The sequence below is a fragment of the Halichoeres trimaculatus genome, unplaced genomic scaffold, assembly GCF_033239565.1.
Source record: "Halichoeres trimaculatus isolate MK-OKI-2021-1 unplaced genomic scaffold, fHalTri1.1 fHalTri1_scaffold_3, whole genome shotgun sequence".
NCBI classification, from domain to species: Eukaryota; Metazoa; Chordata; class Actinopteri; order Labriformes; family Labridae; genus Halichoeres; species Halichoeres trimaculatus.
In genome coordinates this window covers 5,466,303-5,481,799 of record NW_027437181.1, presented here as the reverse complement: position 1 = coordinate 5,481,799, position 15,497 = coordinate 5,466,303, and the positions used below count along the sequence as shown (strand labels likewise).

General features: G+C 40.9%; 1 protein-coding gene across 3 annotated transcripts in view; it reads left to right on the top strand.

Moving 5' to 3' along the window:
• lrp4 (low density lipoprotein receptor-related protein 4) overlaps window positions 1-15,497 on the top strand; it is a 182,100-nt gene that overhangs the window by 65,345 nt on the left and 101,258 nt on the right. For all 3 annotated transcript variants that reach the window (XM_074665989.1, XM_074665988.1, XM_074665990.1), the window contains exon 2: window positions 13,000-13,146. In XM_074665989.1, coding sequence (XP_074522090.1) covers window positions 13,000-13,146 — 147 coding nt within the window. The remainder of the gene's footprint in view (window positions 1-12,999; window positions 13,147-15,497) is intronic.

Genomic DNA, 15,497 nt, shown 5'->3' with positions numbered 1-15,497 from the left:
TGAAAACATCACTGCAAACCCAACCAGTGTCAATGGCCAACAAATGGGACATAAAAAGTAATGACAGGCTCCAAATATAAAAAAAGCTAAGAAGCTAAGAAGATAAGAAAACAAGTCAAAAAAAGCAACAACAAATAGAGAGCTGCTGAAGCTGGCAGCCACCAGGTGCCCCGTTACCTGAGTTTGACTAATATTTGTTGAGCTAAAATTACAAACCCTCAAGTCCTTCTTATAGGATTTGATGGCATATTTAAATTTACCTTGATTCATTTTTTTATATCATATAAAGTGCCAAACTGTGCTGCCATCCATCACCTGTGCATGTCTCCATAGGGGTAGTAGAGTATTTTAGAAGTAGCCTTAAACTGGAGCCACAGCCCCGGCTAGGAAAGGGAATAAGAAAGTCCTTGTAAGGTGGTATTTTCCTCCTCTGGGACAGTTTCCTGCTCCTGTCGTCTCTGCTCAGAGTGACAGTGAGTGACAGTTATTACAGGTGAGCAGCCGTCCTGTAAACACGAGCAGTCAGGCGTCTCGTCCTGGACGCTGTCTCACATGGCGAGACGTGACAGAGAATGAACACTGTTGCCTGACAGCAAGGTAGGACGCATTCTCATTGTGCAGCACTGCGCAACGGCGTGCTGTGCAGCTGAATTCGACCGGTTTGGAAAGGTTGAACAGTAGCTGACACGCTGAGTCACAGCTGTCTCGGTGAAGTGACGCTTTCACAGTTCAACACCAGCGGCGGCATGGTGGCAGGAAGACAGGGGACGGACAAAAGGCCGGCTCCATTCTTTTTATGTTTCTATCTCACTCATTGTATCGCCATGGCTCATTTTTTCCCCCTGATTTCCCACTTATCGCTTCTTAAAGTGAAAGAAGCAGCTCCGACCCTCCAGGTAGTCTCCAGGGAGGTCCATGCCTAATTAACTGGCAGCCTTTTGACATCGTTCAAAGCATGTGGCCACCAGCTCACCAGGCCGAGTTACCATTGTGTGTTTTGGCCCTTCTCTCCTCGGCTCTTCACACTCTTTTTTTAACTGTTTCACAACAGAAAGTGTGAAGAAGAGATCTGAGACATGGCTGGGTTTGTTGGGGGAACACATGCTCCTGGTGGCCGGCTGATGTGTAGGAGGGTCAGATTTAGACGTGGTCTCAGGACGAGTTTGTGGGATCATCTCTGTTTAGCTTTTGGTGGACCACCTGTCTAGTTTCACACCCAGTGTGTTTAAACAGTTTGAGGTGTAGTAACCAGGAGCAGGATCTTTGGTGGTCCTTATTTTCTTTCTCTCCACCGAAGGTTCTTTCTGACTCACGGATCTCACACCAGCAGCCTCTGGCAGCAGGTGAAGTAATAGTTAAGTCGTCTGTCTGCCTCGCTGTTGGCCTCGAGCGCAGGTTCAACACGTCTGCCTGCACCACCTGTTGTTGAGGAGAGACGGGAGCTTTCTCTCTGAACTCAGTTAATCGCCTGATTTGATTTTGGGTTTGATGTGGTGACTCGGATGATTTACCTGCCAAAACCAAGAGATCAAGTCTGAGCCTATCTAATCTGCCGCTAACTGGAAATGAAAGCTCAGAAGATGTAGACACTGGCACTACTTCTCATACCAACAAGATTTTCAGTTGTTTTTTTTTTCTTTATATAAGAAGTTAACTTAATGTTACATTTTAACAACCTGCTCAAGGTTTGGTTGCACCACAGCTATTGCACAGCATCAGTGGTTTAAATCTGATCTTCTTCACTTTCACCTTTGAACGAAATCTTAGAGGATACAGTTCTGTCTCTGAAAACAACTTAAAGATTAAATTAAAACTTAAAAATAAGCAGCAATCAGTCTTTATGTGCTCCATTTCTTACTTTTATGATTAGTTCAGTACGTAGTTCTTGTCTTCTTAATAGTTCTAGAAACATTTTTCTTTGTTAAAACTTATATAATTTTTTTTGATATATATTCTAGGGGTGGAAGAGAAGATTCAATTTCTTAAGACAATATCAAAATCCGGACTCTTAAAAAAAATATATATATATATATATATTTTTAAATTCTTAATTTCAATCTTTGTTTAGAAATTGGATTGGAAAAAAAAATCCCACTTTTCTCCAGCAGAGGGTGAAATGTTTCTCTCTGACTCACGTGATTTGCATTTTATGGAAAAATATGGCTCCTGATATAGTCTGTAGACATCATCATCATCATCGTTTGACTTTTTCTACATGGTCCGGTGTAAAAAAAAGAAAACTAAAAATAAAAAAATAAATAAAATAAACATTAAAGAATGGCAATTTAAATGAAATAGGCACCCCAAAAATTGTTATAGAAGCATTATCGTCCCTGCTATGATATATACTCATATGTGCCCTATCCACTTTGCTGCTGTAAAACTGTAAATTTCCTAATTTTTGGATAAATATTTATGTTATCTTATCTAAGTCAACACTTTTATAAAAGTCAGATTTTTGTTTCACAGGTAAATCATCTGACATTGGACTCTTTCATGTGACTTTTCATTCAGCTGTAATTGGCCATCAGCAACCAGTGCTGAAAAATGAAACATACGTGAATTTACAACATGCAGTTCCTCAAGTGTCCTCTTGAGGCTATCTCCAAAAACCATGGAGATGCCAATTAAGTCAATTGTTAAACAGAGATTTTTACTGTTTAATTTGGAATATTGGTCATTCAAGTTGTAAAGTTAGCAGTGTGCAGTTTTTGTGCAGTTTTTGTGCAGCTGTGTAGCTCTTTCTGGCACCAGCTGTTCTTCTTACCACTAGAAACCAGAACAGAAGTTGTGCCTAGTTTACAGCAGCCTCGAAGGTTTGAGGTACCTACAACCAGATTCCCAAGATTTTTGCCGTCACCCTCTACTGGTTATTTTTTGGCCCTAACCTTGAAAATCTTTTAAATTTTCTCCACCAATGCATAATTTTGATGTACGAGGGAGGACATCAACACCAATTTGTTTCTTTTTTCCTGTAATATGTTTACATCCCAGTACATAAAAGCAGTTAAAGCTTTGATTTTTATTCATTTGACAACTGATGGGTTCTAGTTAGATCAAAGGTAATAGATCCTTTGAATGAATACTTATTGATTTGGCTGATTTGATTGACACGTTTGCAAGGCAACAAGGCTTCAACCCCAACTCTATCTGTCTGCAGGTTTTGAGAGCAGTTTGGCTTTAGTTTGGGTCAGCATTTTGAATATTTCAGCCGCAATCTTTGGGCTTCAAAACACGTCTTCAGGAAAAGAACAGAAAACCTCCCAAAGACTGCATCCAGTTACATTCTGGGCTCAATCACAGTTATTGAATCTGATCTGTTTGAATATCTGCTCTGTGATACTCAGATGTAGATCTCCACCATCATGTATCCTTGATTAAACCTGAAGTCTGAGACTGTTTCTGTGGCAGCCAACAGCACAAAGCATACACAGATTACTGAAAGACTTTCATTGTCAAAAGTCAGCAGGAAGAGGCCGGATAACATCGGTGAAGTTCAGAGGAGTTGCTCAGTACTCAGGCACAATCCTGTCTCAGGGATGCTTAAGCGTTTTACCTCACTCAGCTCCTCGGGCGTTTCGAGAGAAAACGAAGAGCTCAGGTGATTCTGCCGTACTGCTCCACTTTAACATGAGCTTAAAGATTTATTGCTGCTAAACTTGCAGTTTGAGCTCAAATAGATCCACAGTGTGTCCACAAACAGCCCAGCATGTGATCTGCTATCTGTGTGATGCATCAGAGGCTTGTCATGCCGGCGCTCATGAAAGCACTGGTCTGCCATGCCTGGCTGCGGCTGCATGGTGTGTGTGTGTGTGTGTGTGGGTTTGTTTGTGCATGTGTGTGTTTGTCTGCAGTCTTACATAACAATCTAGTGAGTGGGGATGATTGTCTCTTTACTCCTTAAGTAGGTTAGAGCTCACTCTGAAAGAGAACTTGGTCTGTGTGCTGCTTCTTAAACACAGTCATATTTGTTTCTTGAATGATGAATGTGTTTGTGAGTTTGTGTGTGTCATTCCTTCACTTGTCATTATCTGTAACATCAGTCAACGTCCAGATCTGCCTCTTCTGTCTGCCTCTACTTCATGTTTGGTTATGATGAGGGTTCATAATAAACATTTTTCTTCTTCATATCAAATTGCAAGTCTTCTGATTACAATGAACACTGTAATGTCTCACACAACAGTGGCACCAGTTTAAAGATGAGTTCTGTTGCACAACCGAGGAACTTGTTTTTCCTTTTTCCGTCTCTGTTCATCTGAACCCTGCAGTGCTTTGCTTCCTTGAAGCTCGGCTGTCGAGCTTTGATTTTGACATTTTCTCACAGTGATTGCGCCAGGATGTGTGGGAAAAATGCTCAAACGTGACAGACTGCTTTACCTATAAACTGCTGAAACTTTTACAGTAGCCTATAAAGTAGTGAGTTAAGACTGTGCAACACAATGTGCATTGTCTGCAATGAGCTTGCAAACACATTAGAGGAGACGAGATGGGACTAAAGTTATGAAAGAAAAGGCAAAAAGAGGAGCATGAAAATGGTTCAGAATGCAGGACCAGAAATATCTGGGACTGAAAATTTTGTTTGCAGGTAAAAATAGTCTGAATATGGAAAAACACACGTGGTAAAACCCAGATCCTGATCCTGACCTAAAAAAATCCTGACATATTCTTCCCATATCGCCCCCTATTGAAAAAAAAAACAAAACTCTGACCTGATTCTGATTCTTTGGCTCAAAAATAACACAAGCACAAGTCACATTGACATTTTCCAGTCAGATTTAAGCCACTTTCAAATATGATACTGAATCTGTGACGTATCAGATTTTTTTTAGGCGACCGTATCTGAACAGCAAGGTCACATTTAATGGGAGGTCATTCTGGAGAGACAAAGTTCAGCACCTAATCTCTCGTTCCACACTCCAGTCCAGTTGGTGGCGGTAATGCACCAATAAGTTCTTTTGCTAACTGCAAACAAACCCCAAAGAGGAAGAAAAGGTTCTTTGCCACTGACAGAAACAGAGGCGGGAGTCACGCTTGGGTGCAGAAAAACGTAAAGAAAAATCTGCGTCTACACAGAATCACTGAGGGATTGAAAATGTTGTAGTATGCATGGCAGGCCTGTAGTTGGTGATAGATCTGTAGGGTCTTTTGGTTGCCCTCCCTCCTCTGGTCATCTGGTTAAATGCGTTCTCACTGATTGTAGAAGTGGTGCAACAGATGCATATTTTGTTGAAGGGAAGTCAGCAGAATTAGCAGATTCAGCAGCACAAACACAACATGGTAGTCCGCCATTTTTACCGTTGTTGTTCGGTTGGTGTATGGTCGTTTAAGTTGTTACAATGAAAGTGCAAAGTACGTTGTAACGTGAAAAGTTTAGTGTGACGTCAGCGTTGCCACTGAGGAATTCCACTCAAAAACCTTTGTGTTTCATCCTAAAACAATTGACATGTTGACGGCCCTTAAAGTTCTTTTAAACCAGCTTTTAAGACTACTTGCTAGGGATACACCGATCCAGCTTTTCTGGTCCTGATACCGATATCTGGGCTTTGGGTATCGACTGATACCGACCCTGACCTGATACCAGTGTTGAATAATAACCTGCATGCTCTACTGTGGGATAAGACTGGTAATGTTATGAGTAAAATACAAAAATGAGTACATATGTAGTTACTGAAGTTAATATTTATTTAAACTAAAAGTGTTTAAATGTCTAACAGCAGTTTGGTTGAAATGCTTCGGAATTTACAGAAATGACTGTTTGATAGTAAAATTTTATACCTTGTAGACTTGATCATAGTTTAGCCTTAGTGTCAAGTTTGGACCAATCCTTTCCGACCGATACCCGCTGCATTCCTACTACTGGCTGCCACCACGTCAATTCCTGTGAACGCCGTTCTGTGCATGTCGTCATTAATGTTCAACTGAGCATGCAAGTCACTTCAGAAGTATGAGCTGTTCATCTAATGAGAACTGCCAAACAAAAAATCAGATTAGATCCAAAATCTGAATTGAGCATGAAGGTCTGCAGTGTGAACACAGCCTTAGAGACAGATTTCTGCTCCTGTTATTTGATTTAAATGTGATTTAGTGTTAAAGTAAAGGATCCATGAAGCTTGAATATTTTTGTTTCTGAAGTTTTGAAAAACACAGACCTGAGTCTTTATAGAGCAGAGTTTTGTTCCCCTTCATGTGATGGGTCCCTGCTGAACTCTGGAAGTTTCTCTCGCTCTGGTCACAGTCAGTGGCTTCTGCTTTTTAAAGCATGTTTGACAAACGCTCAGCCTGTGATGTGGCTTCATGTTGACACAACTTTTGCTCCAGCTCACAGACTCTAATTTAGTCCGGTGCAAACCCACATGCACATATATCTGGATAATATGCACATGTGCTTAAAGCTACAAATCCAGCACAGCAGTGTAGGCTCTCTGTGTTGTACTGAGGAAGAATTAGACTTAGTGAAGGATTTTCAGGCCTTAGTCTGTACCTGTCTGTGTCTGAGGGTACACCACACACCCCCAGGGTCCTAAATTAGAAAGGCCACTTTAAGGACGGAAAGACTGGGATGACGACATCCTCATTCCCCTCTTATTAAAAGAGGAGAAAGGAAAGAAAGAGGGGAAGAAGAGAAAAGACAGAGTGGGTGAAGAAGGGATGGTGGAAAGACAAGAATGAAGAGAAGGAGAGGGGGATGAAAAAGAAAGAGGCCATTAATTTAGTGCTGTGGGAGGGATCTGAAGGTTACTGAGCGCTCTCTGCCAGGCCCTCCTGGGTTGACTGATGCCTTTGTGAGGAGGCCAGGAACCACACACACACAAACACACACATCCATGCACACATACACACTCGCAGGGTTCCAAGAAACTCTGGGTTTGTTGCGGCGGGCCAGTTTCAGCAAAATAGCAGACACACACACACAGATGGTCATTAATGGGCTTCAAAGTGAGAGCTAAATGGGAGACCTTAATTTATTTCCTCTCCTGGATGTGATTTGCTGTGATGTGTCTGTAAATGTGGTGACTCTGTGTTTTTAATGCGCTCCAGCGGTAAATCAGGCCTGTGTAAATGTACGGCATGGCATGTGTGTGTTTGATTTTGTATTTTAGGATGTTTGTCTGTGTACACATGCCAGCAGTGTGCACAAACGGATTTGAATTAAAGGGCCAGTCAGTGAAGTGTTACACTGACGGAATAAATATGCAGGTTCATTCAAGGCCGGACGATCTAGATCACAAAAAACTGGTTTGACTGATCAGTTTGACAATGATTGATCCGTGGAGGTGGGCACGAGTGCATACCTCACAAATGTCAAAGTAATCGCCGGCTGAGCACAAGGCTCAAGGTTACTTTATTTGTATGAGTTGGTGGATTTAGTTTACTGTGAATGATTCAACTTTCTTTCAACAATAACTGACAATCAGCACAAGACCAAACATGACAAAGAAAGTGACAAAGTTTTGAGTACCAGAGATGCACGGTTCCATCTTTTTATGTCCAGATACCCAGGCTTTGGTATTGGCCAACACCGAGACTGATCTGATCTGATATCAGTATCGGTTTGTAATTCTGTACATCTTAATATAAGACTGGATAAGTGAGGAATTAGACTTGCACATATTGAAAGTTTTGTCAGTTTTTGCTAAACAAGTGTGACCTTCAGGCGTTGATGATGTAAAACTTGCACATGGTTGTAGTCATAGAAGATTATAGAACTGATATCAATAGATTAGCTCTTTGTCACTTATTTCCATCTTAACTTTTTGAGTCTGAATCAGAACCATATGTGATACCGTTGGACCGGTGTGTCTCTAGTCGATATTAAAAAGAAAAGACTTAAGCAGTTGATAAAAAAAAAAAAAAGAGCCGCATAACTTTACGGAAACTGCAAATTGTTGACCTTGTCGGTTGCAAGGGATGCACCAATACCAGGGCTTTGGGTATCGACCAATACCAATACTGATCCAATACCAGTGTTAGATAATAACCTGCATGCCCTGCTGTTGGATAAGAGTGGTAATGTTTTGACTAAAAGACAAAAAAATTGAACATTTGGAATTACTGAAGTTGATATTTATTGAAACTAGGGATGCACCAAGACCAATTGGTAGTATTGGGTATCAGTGCATCCTTACCCCTCAAAGCTGGATCAGTATCAGTGGAAAGAGAGTCATGGTGCCCATCCAGACAAACAGCTCTATGCCTTTTTTTTTTTTTTTTTTTTTACCAGCGTTCTTTGCTATTTGATTTGAAATGTTGCCTCTAATTCACTTTCTTTGTTTTTTGCTGCATTACCAGTCAACAGGATATAAAAGTTAACATTTGAAAAGAGCTGTACATTTTGAAGACTTGTTTTGATCGTAAACATTTAAATATTTAATAGTTAAAATAAATATTAACTTCAGTAATTCCATAATCTCATTTTCTGCTTTTTACCCAAAACATTACCGGTTTTATCCCAAAGCATGGCATGCAGGTTATTATTTAACACTTGTATTGGTATTGGTTGATACCCAAAGCCCGGGTATTGGTATCTGTATCTGTATCAGAACCAGAAAAGTTGGATCAGTGCATCCCTAGCCTGTAGCACCCCGTGAGGTTTGATCCAGCCTGTGGCCTCTTTCCTGCATATGACTCCCCACTCTTGCCCTGTTTCCTACTCTATCCACAATCCTCCTCTGTCCAATTAAAGGCATAAAAACCCTAAAAAGTAACTAAAAAAAAAATCCACCTTTAGAAACACCCAGATGCTCCCATGCTCTTGTCTCAAATTGCTCCCTCTGTTTTGCTTTGATGCAAGGTTAATTTGCATTCATCCAAAATGTTTTTTGGCCATCATATCCAGTGGCTTGCTTGCCTGTGGGGCCATCCGTTGAAAATGTCAACATTTTTCCCTGACAGTACCTTCTTTCTGCAGCTGTCGAGGTATTTTTCACTAATCAGAGTAAGTGGCTGCTGCAGCGTGAATTTCAAAGCTGTTTCGTGTCTTTTTTTTGGCTGTTTACTCTGGTCGCTGTGATACCTGTCAGCCTCAGGTCAGGGCAATGGAGCCTGTCTCAATCTGTGGTCGACTGTCAGAGATTTCTGAATGATTTACTACTTTGAGCTCAGAGGGACAGAAGGAAAAGTCTTCGGCCAACGAGGACACATGTAACTCCTGACAAGAGACCACAAGTACAAAGATAGCTGTGTTTATAAGAAGCTGAATGCCAGAAAGTCCAGGAAACATTCAAACTGGTTTCTAAGGACTCCTGTTCTTCTTCTGACAAATAATCTCAGCTGGAAACATCACTGCTCATTTCACACGCTGAAGGTTACAAATATTTTATCCCAAAGCCGACCTGAGGCAACACAGCTGTGTCCTCTTGGTCTTAATCCTGTCCCCCAGTCACACATTCAAAGCACATTTTTACGTCCTGACAGAAGATATCCATTTAATGAAAGTCATTCATATTAAGATCAGGCGTGTTTATTGCTCTCTTTGAAGGACAAAACATGTCCAGTTCAAACCATATTAATCACTAACACAATAACACAGCAGGAAGCCTACGGGGCAGGGGGTTTGGGAAGTCTCATTTGTACATGATGACACACTGCGTGGCTGTATGGAGAGTATTAGGCTGGAGTTTATAGAACAAAGCTCGTTGGAGCGGTGACAGGGAATCTGCATGGCAGACGGCTGCAAGAAGTGATGCCGTGTGTTCGACTTCCTGAGTGGAGTAGAGACCCGTGGTTTATACAGAGGCTGTCGAAGCTTTTGGTACTTAAACACCAGGTACCTTAAAAAAAACAACAATCAGATAAATGATGATTCACAGCACTTATGAAATGAAGAATATGTTCACCCCTCAAAACAGAAGCCTTATCAAGTGGTTTTGTCTTAATTTTAGTAATTTTTTTCTTGATATACTTGATATGAGCCACATTCAACTGCTCAGTTTTGTTTTAAGTTGTTTTAAGACAAACATAAGGTCTGAATTGCTTGTTACAAGTACAAAAATAATAATTGTAAAAAAACTACAAATATATCTTAATACAAGTTACTCTTCTCTTGTTCCATTGGCAGATTTTTTAACCTGTTCCAAGCAATTCAGATCTTATTTTTTGTCTTTAAACAATTGAAATAAGACATTTTTCTGGACTGGTCAGTTGAATGTGGCTCATTTTTAGTCTAAAAAGATTTTTTTTCTTTACTGAAAATAAGACAAAAACGCCTGATAAGATTTCAGTTTTTCCAGTGTGAATGTGTAGGCAGGGGCAGACTGACCACTGGGACATTCTGTAGAAGTCTCTTGATGTGGCCTATGTGGCTCATCAGAAGAGAAAAACAGGGACATTAGCACCAAAACAACAGAGGGGACCAATGCGACAGTTTATTACATGGGAAAGAGACACCAGACTTCGAAAAAAAAACACAAAGAAAAGGGAAAGAAAATGTCAGATAGGAAGGTAGATGGCAAGAATCAAAACAGAAAAAGGCCAAATCACTAAAGGTGGAGGTGTCAAATGTAGAAATCTTACAGAGATATTTAGTGGGCCTGTTGAGCTACGCAAGACAGGCCAAGAGGAGAAAGTTCAGACAGAGCATCCTCCAGTAGTGCATGGACGGACAAGCGGAGGAGCAAACAAACCAAATATCCCGAACAAACCAATAATGCAATGTAGAACATAATAAAATGACATCACCATATAGGGCTGGGTATTGCCAAGAACCTCACGATTCGATCCAATTTCAATTCTTCAGGTTGCGATTTGATATTGATTCAATTTGATATTGATTTAAATGCACTGATTTTTGGTTTTCATGCCCATGTGAACTTTGCCATTTTGTTGTTGTTTGGTCTCGTGAGGCCCTCGTCCATACAATGTGAGTAACAGGCACAGTGCCTCCCACTGGCCAGGAGGTGAATCAAATCAGAGGATTTGCTGAATCGATATTGAATAGGTTGAGGATATATTGTGATGCATTGATCAATCAATATTTTTAACCACCACCATTATCATTACATTATTGATTATTAAATGTTTTTATCTGTAATTAGTAGGCTTGTGGAGTTGTATCTTGCAACTATTCAAACATGAAACTGCATATGAGTTGTGGACCTAAATTTTGGAAAAAAGCCCAGGGCCTTTTTTTTTGGCCCCAGCCTGTCACTGTGTGGAGGGAGGTGGTGAAATCTGTTTGCACGCTATTCAAGTCAAGCGTCTTCATGCATACTGTGTGTATCACTGCTCTGCTCTCTGTTTTCATGCATACTCAGCAGGTTTAAGTTTATTATAGTTTTTGGTAGGGATGGGAGAAAAAAATTGAAATACGATATATCAGGATTTTTTTGTTTGACAATATCAAACTCAGGATTCTTTTGCCGATAAGTCTTTTTTGCACCACTTTTTTTGCACCAATTTTTTTTTTTTGCACCCCCTTTTTTTTTGCACTGATGTGCATTTTATGGGAAGATATGACTCCTGATGTAGTCTGTAGACATTATCATCATCATTTAACCTTTTCACATGGTCTGGTGTGAAAAAAACAAACTACAAATCACAAAAATTGTAAATATTGAAAAATTGCATTTTAACTTCGAATCGGCACCCCAAAAATATCGTCACAGCCCTAGTTTTTTGGTACAAAGGAGCTAAACTGTAGTATCAAATCAGGCCTTGACAAGTTCAACTTTCCTGTATCTAACCAACTCAGGTCTGTGCTCAGAGAAACCACTTCATCTGCTGCATCAAAATATCTTGATGCTCAGTTTTAAAGCTAAACACTTGATGGAGTTTCAGCTGATTTTAAATTCGAAATGTAATTTTTGAGATAGGACAATCCTTCATAGACTTCAAAATACCCCAAGGGCTCAGAGGATGATTTGTGAGCTGCTTGACTTGAACCAACCAAGGACTTTCTGTAACAAACTGTGCTCTGAGTTGGATGATATACATCTTATATGTTCTTCTTTGAGAGAGAAGAATTAATCAAAGCTGTGTAACCGCTTTGTGAGGACACCAAATAAAGGGCATCAAAGAATGTTGTTGTTTGAATGTGTGTGAAACTCTTCAAGACATGATCAATCAGTTTGTTTTTTGTAAACCTTTTGACGTCACATGTGTAAGGTCTTGAGAGTCTCCAATCATTTGATCCCTGCTTTAAATCTCCAAACTTTTCAACATGATCAGTGATTCAGAGAACTTGAACTGAGTTAGTTTTAATCTTCAGCGAGTCCCACACGAGGGGATTTCGCCACAGCATAAATCAAACAGACAACCAATTTAATGCAACATTCTACAACTATTTTACCTTAAAATCATTTTGACGCTACACTGACTTGTAATAGGAAGATAGTGCCTCTTACATCCTCACTCGGGTTGAGCTTGAGGAGTCTGTACTAGTGTGGCACAAGTTTCTGGCAGAAAACCCTGAAATCAAAGGTGTCTAATGAGTCGTTGTAGCTGAGAGTTAAAGTGCTGATGTCATCCAAGAGGCAAAAAGAGACTGAATGAGGAGCTAGGAGTTAATAAGAGAGAATACAACGCATGAAGTGCAATCTGAAACTGAAGTGAAACATATGTAGGGCCAAAAACTTCCCATTATTTCACAATCTTGCCTTAAATTACACCAAGTGGATTTTTATTTTAACACATGGATATGGTTTTGTTAAAAGCTGTTTTTGTCAGACATATGAGAGGAGGAGGGTAAGGGTTGAGTGTGGAGCCATTTAAGAGGGTGAATATATCATCATGGGACAAGAAAGCAAGAAGTCACATGGTGAGAGGACCACAAAACCACAGTCCTGCCATGTGTGTAACAGGAAACTCCTCCTCTCCTGACTCCGAAGTTGCCGGCCTGTAGCTCCTTTATGTCCTGGATGTTTTAGTTATTGTTTTTTCCGTTTGAGAAATGTCAACATCCACAAAAAACACTTTGACCTTGAGTCAGTGATGCGTGAATGAAAAATTAGACCTGTTCAATCGTCTAATTAAAACTAATCATCTATTTTTTTGTGTTTGCAGGAGTTCAGGGCAGCGCTGAGTGCTCGTGTGGGAAGAACCACTTCACCTGTGCAGTCAGCGCGTTCGGGGAGTGTACCTGCATCCCAGCACAGTGGCAGTGCGACGGCGACAACGACTGCGGGGACCACAGTGACGAGGACGGATGCAGTGAGTTTAAAACCCTCATCTCTTAAGCTCTTTCCTTCTCTGCCTCATCCAGCTATGATTTGTGGACTTCGTCTTGGCCTGGTCTGGAACGTGAGCCGACACTTACTTGAGAGGCATCTGATAGAAGCCAGATCAAATAAAGACACTTCAGACCCAGGGTTTATATTCAGATCCAGTTCTGATATCCGGGTTGTGTTGACGCCAAACTGCTCTATCATTCGATCCACTTCTTTTGCTCTTATCCCTCATTCCAGTCTGAATTTGAGGTTTTGGGTTTCTTAGCTGAAATTTCCAAAATCCAACCTTCGAATGTTCCAGGTTTACGAAGCCAAATGTAAACGAAACGCACGTCTGACTGTGAGAAACTGAAACTGATGAGTCTTTGGCATGTGTACTCTCAATTTGACTGTCAACAGTGCAGCCTTCTTGAATATATCAAAGGCGAAGATGATAGAAATCCATTGCTTTCAAACATTTTCCGTTATTGCTTTATGAAATAAGTCACGGAAATCCTTCTATGCAGATGACATGACTTTATATCGACTTGAATCATTGCATTATACAACTGTAATGAAGTATGAGCAAGTGTTGACTTCTCCCTGATTGTTCACCACTTCTGAATGTAATCCTGGGTGCTGTCAGTGTTGGGCATGATTCATTGCTTTTCAACACAGAGCTGCTTGGCGTTGCGTCGCTCCTCTCTCGTGAGGTTTGTCTGGAGCGTAACATAAAGTCTTTGTCATCCAGCTGAAATTGTGCTTGCCTAATTGGTGGCGGATGAAGTTGGACGGCGAGCTTAAACGTCTAAAGTGGAACTCTCTGATTCAGAACACGTGGTAATTGGATACGGGAGCAGATGTATCATCTGTTCTGGTTTTAATTAGAGGTTTCTAAAAGTTACTTTTGTTTTAACTCGCCTTGATTAGTGTAAACATGATTTTCAACAAGCAGGGCAGTATCTTCCATACTCGCAGCCAGACTGCTGAAAAGTTAAATATTGTGTAAACACGGGTATTTGAACCCGATTTTAATCCAAATAAAATGGGCTCAAACGTTGAGAAAACCGTCTGATTAAAGAATAAATGATTGAGTTCCCAAACCTGTCAAGACATTTGGTATTTTTTCATCACTTGATCATTTGCGTGGCAGGAGTACGAATCCCAAAACCAGCCTGATGTTTGCTTCAATGATTGGCTTTTCATACTCAGTAATTTTGGTGGGAAAGAGTGTTTTTAATTGTAGAAATCAAACTAGGTGGTCGATTCTACCAACTGGACAAGTGCTCAGAAAGAGAAAAACCACAATTGTTCTCTGGCTAATATTATGGTCCCCTTGAGCAAGGCCTAAAACTTAGGCCTCCTCAGCCAAGACTCTGGCTGTGCTTGGCAGCTCCCTGATTCAAATTTGTGTAAGAGCACGACTCCTGGGTTTTACTAGAAATGTTCAAGTGTGCACAGCCAGAGTTTTCCTGCACAAACACTCCACAATACTCCGAAGAGAAAATATAATTGGGCCCATATGGATCCCATCATCACCCAGTGAAACAGTGAATGGGTCACTGGTCCAGGCGGGGTAGTATTTCTGATGCAGGAGCAGAACGAGGCACTCTGCGTGGTGCATGCCCCGTGCAGAAAAATGCTTGAGTGACTTTTGGCACCAGACGGCGTTTGGCTGGAGGGAAGTCTTGGCAGCGGAGTCAGACAGGAGTATTTTCCTGCAGAGCATGTCAGTTTGTCAAGTGGAGGAGATCTTCAGCGCTCCTCTTTTGCACTTCTGTGTATTGATGCGAAATGTCGATGTGAGGGTTGTCTCTTCTTCTCTCCTGCTCTCTCTCAGAGCAGAGGAGCAGATGCTGCCCTTTTGTTTGACACCAACCAACCCGCTTTGAGAGATGTGTGTGTGTGTGTTTGTTGATATTCTTTCTCCATCAGTCTTCTTCTGTCACAATATGCTAGCTGGAGGTTGGGAGACGGGATGCTAAGTGGTATTGATCAGCAGCCAGTTGAATGTTCAGTGGGTCTGATCGTTGTGCATCGATCTGCGGTACGTCACTCATTTAAGGAGACACACGGAGGCAGCTGACAGATATCAGAGCATCTTAGCTGGACCTTTCTAATCCATTAGTACTGTCTGATCGATCCTCTGCTCCCTATGGACTCGCCCTACTTAATTTGTAATCACAGAGCTCATATCACAGAGACGTGTTATTGTAGTGGCCGGTTCTTCAGTATTTCTTTCCTCACAACTGAACCATCCAATTTCTGCCTCGGCTCATTTTAACAGTGTCTATACAATTCCACACCATGAAATCCCAGATGAAATATTTCATTTATAGTTTGTGTTTTCAAAGC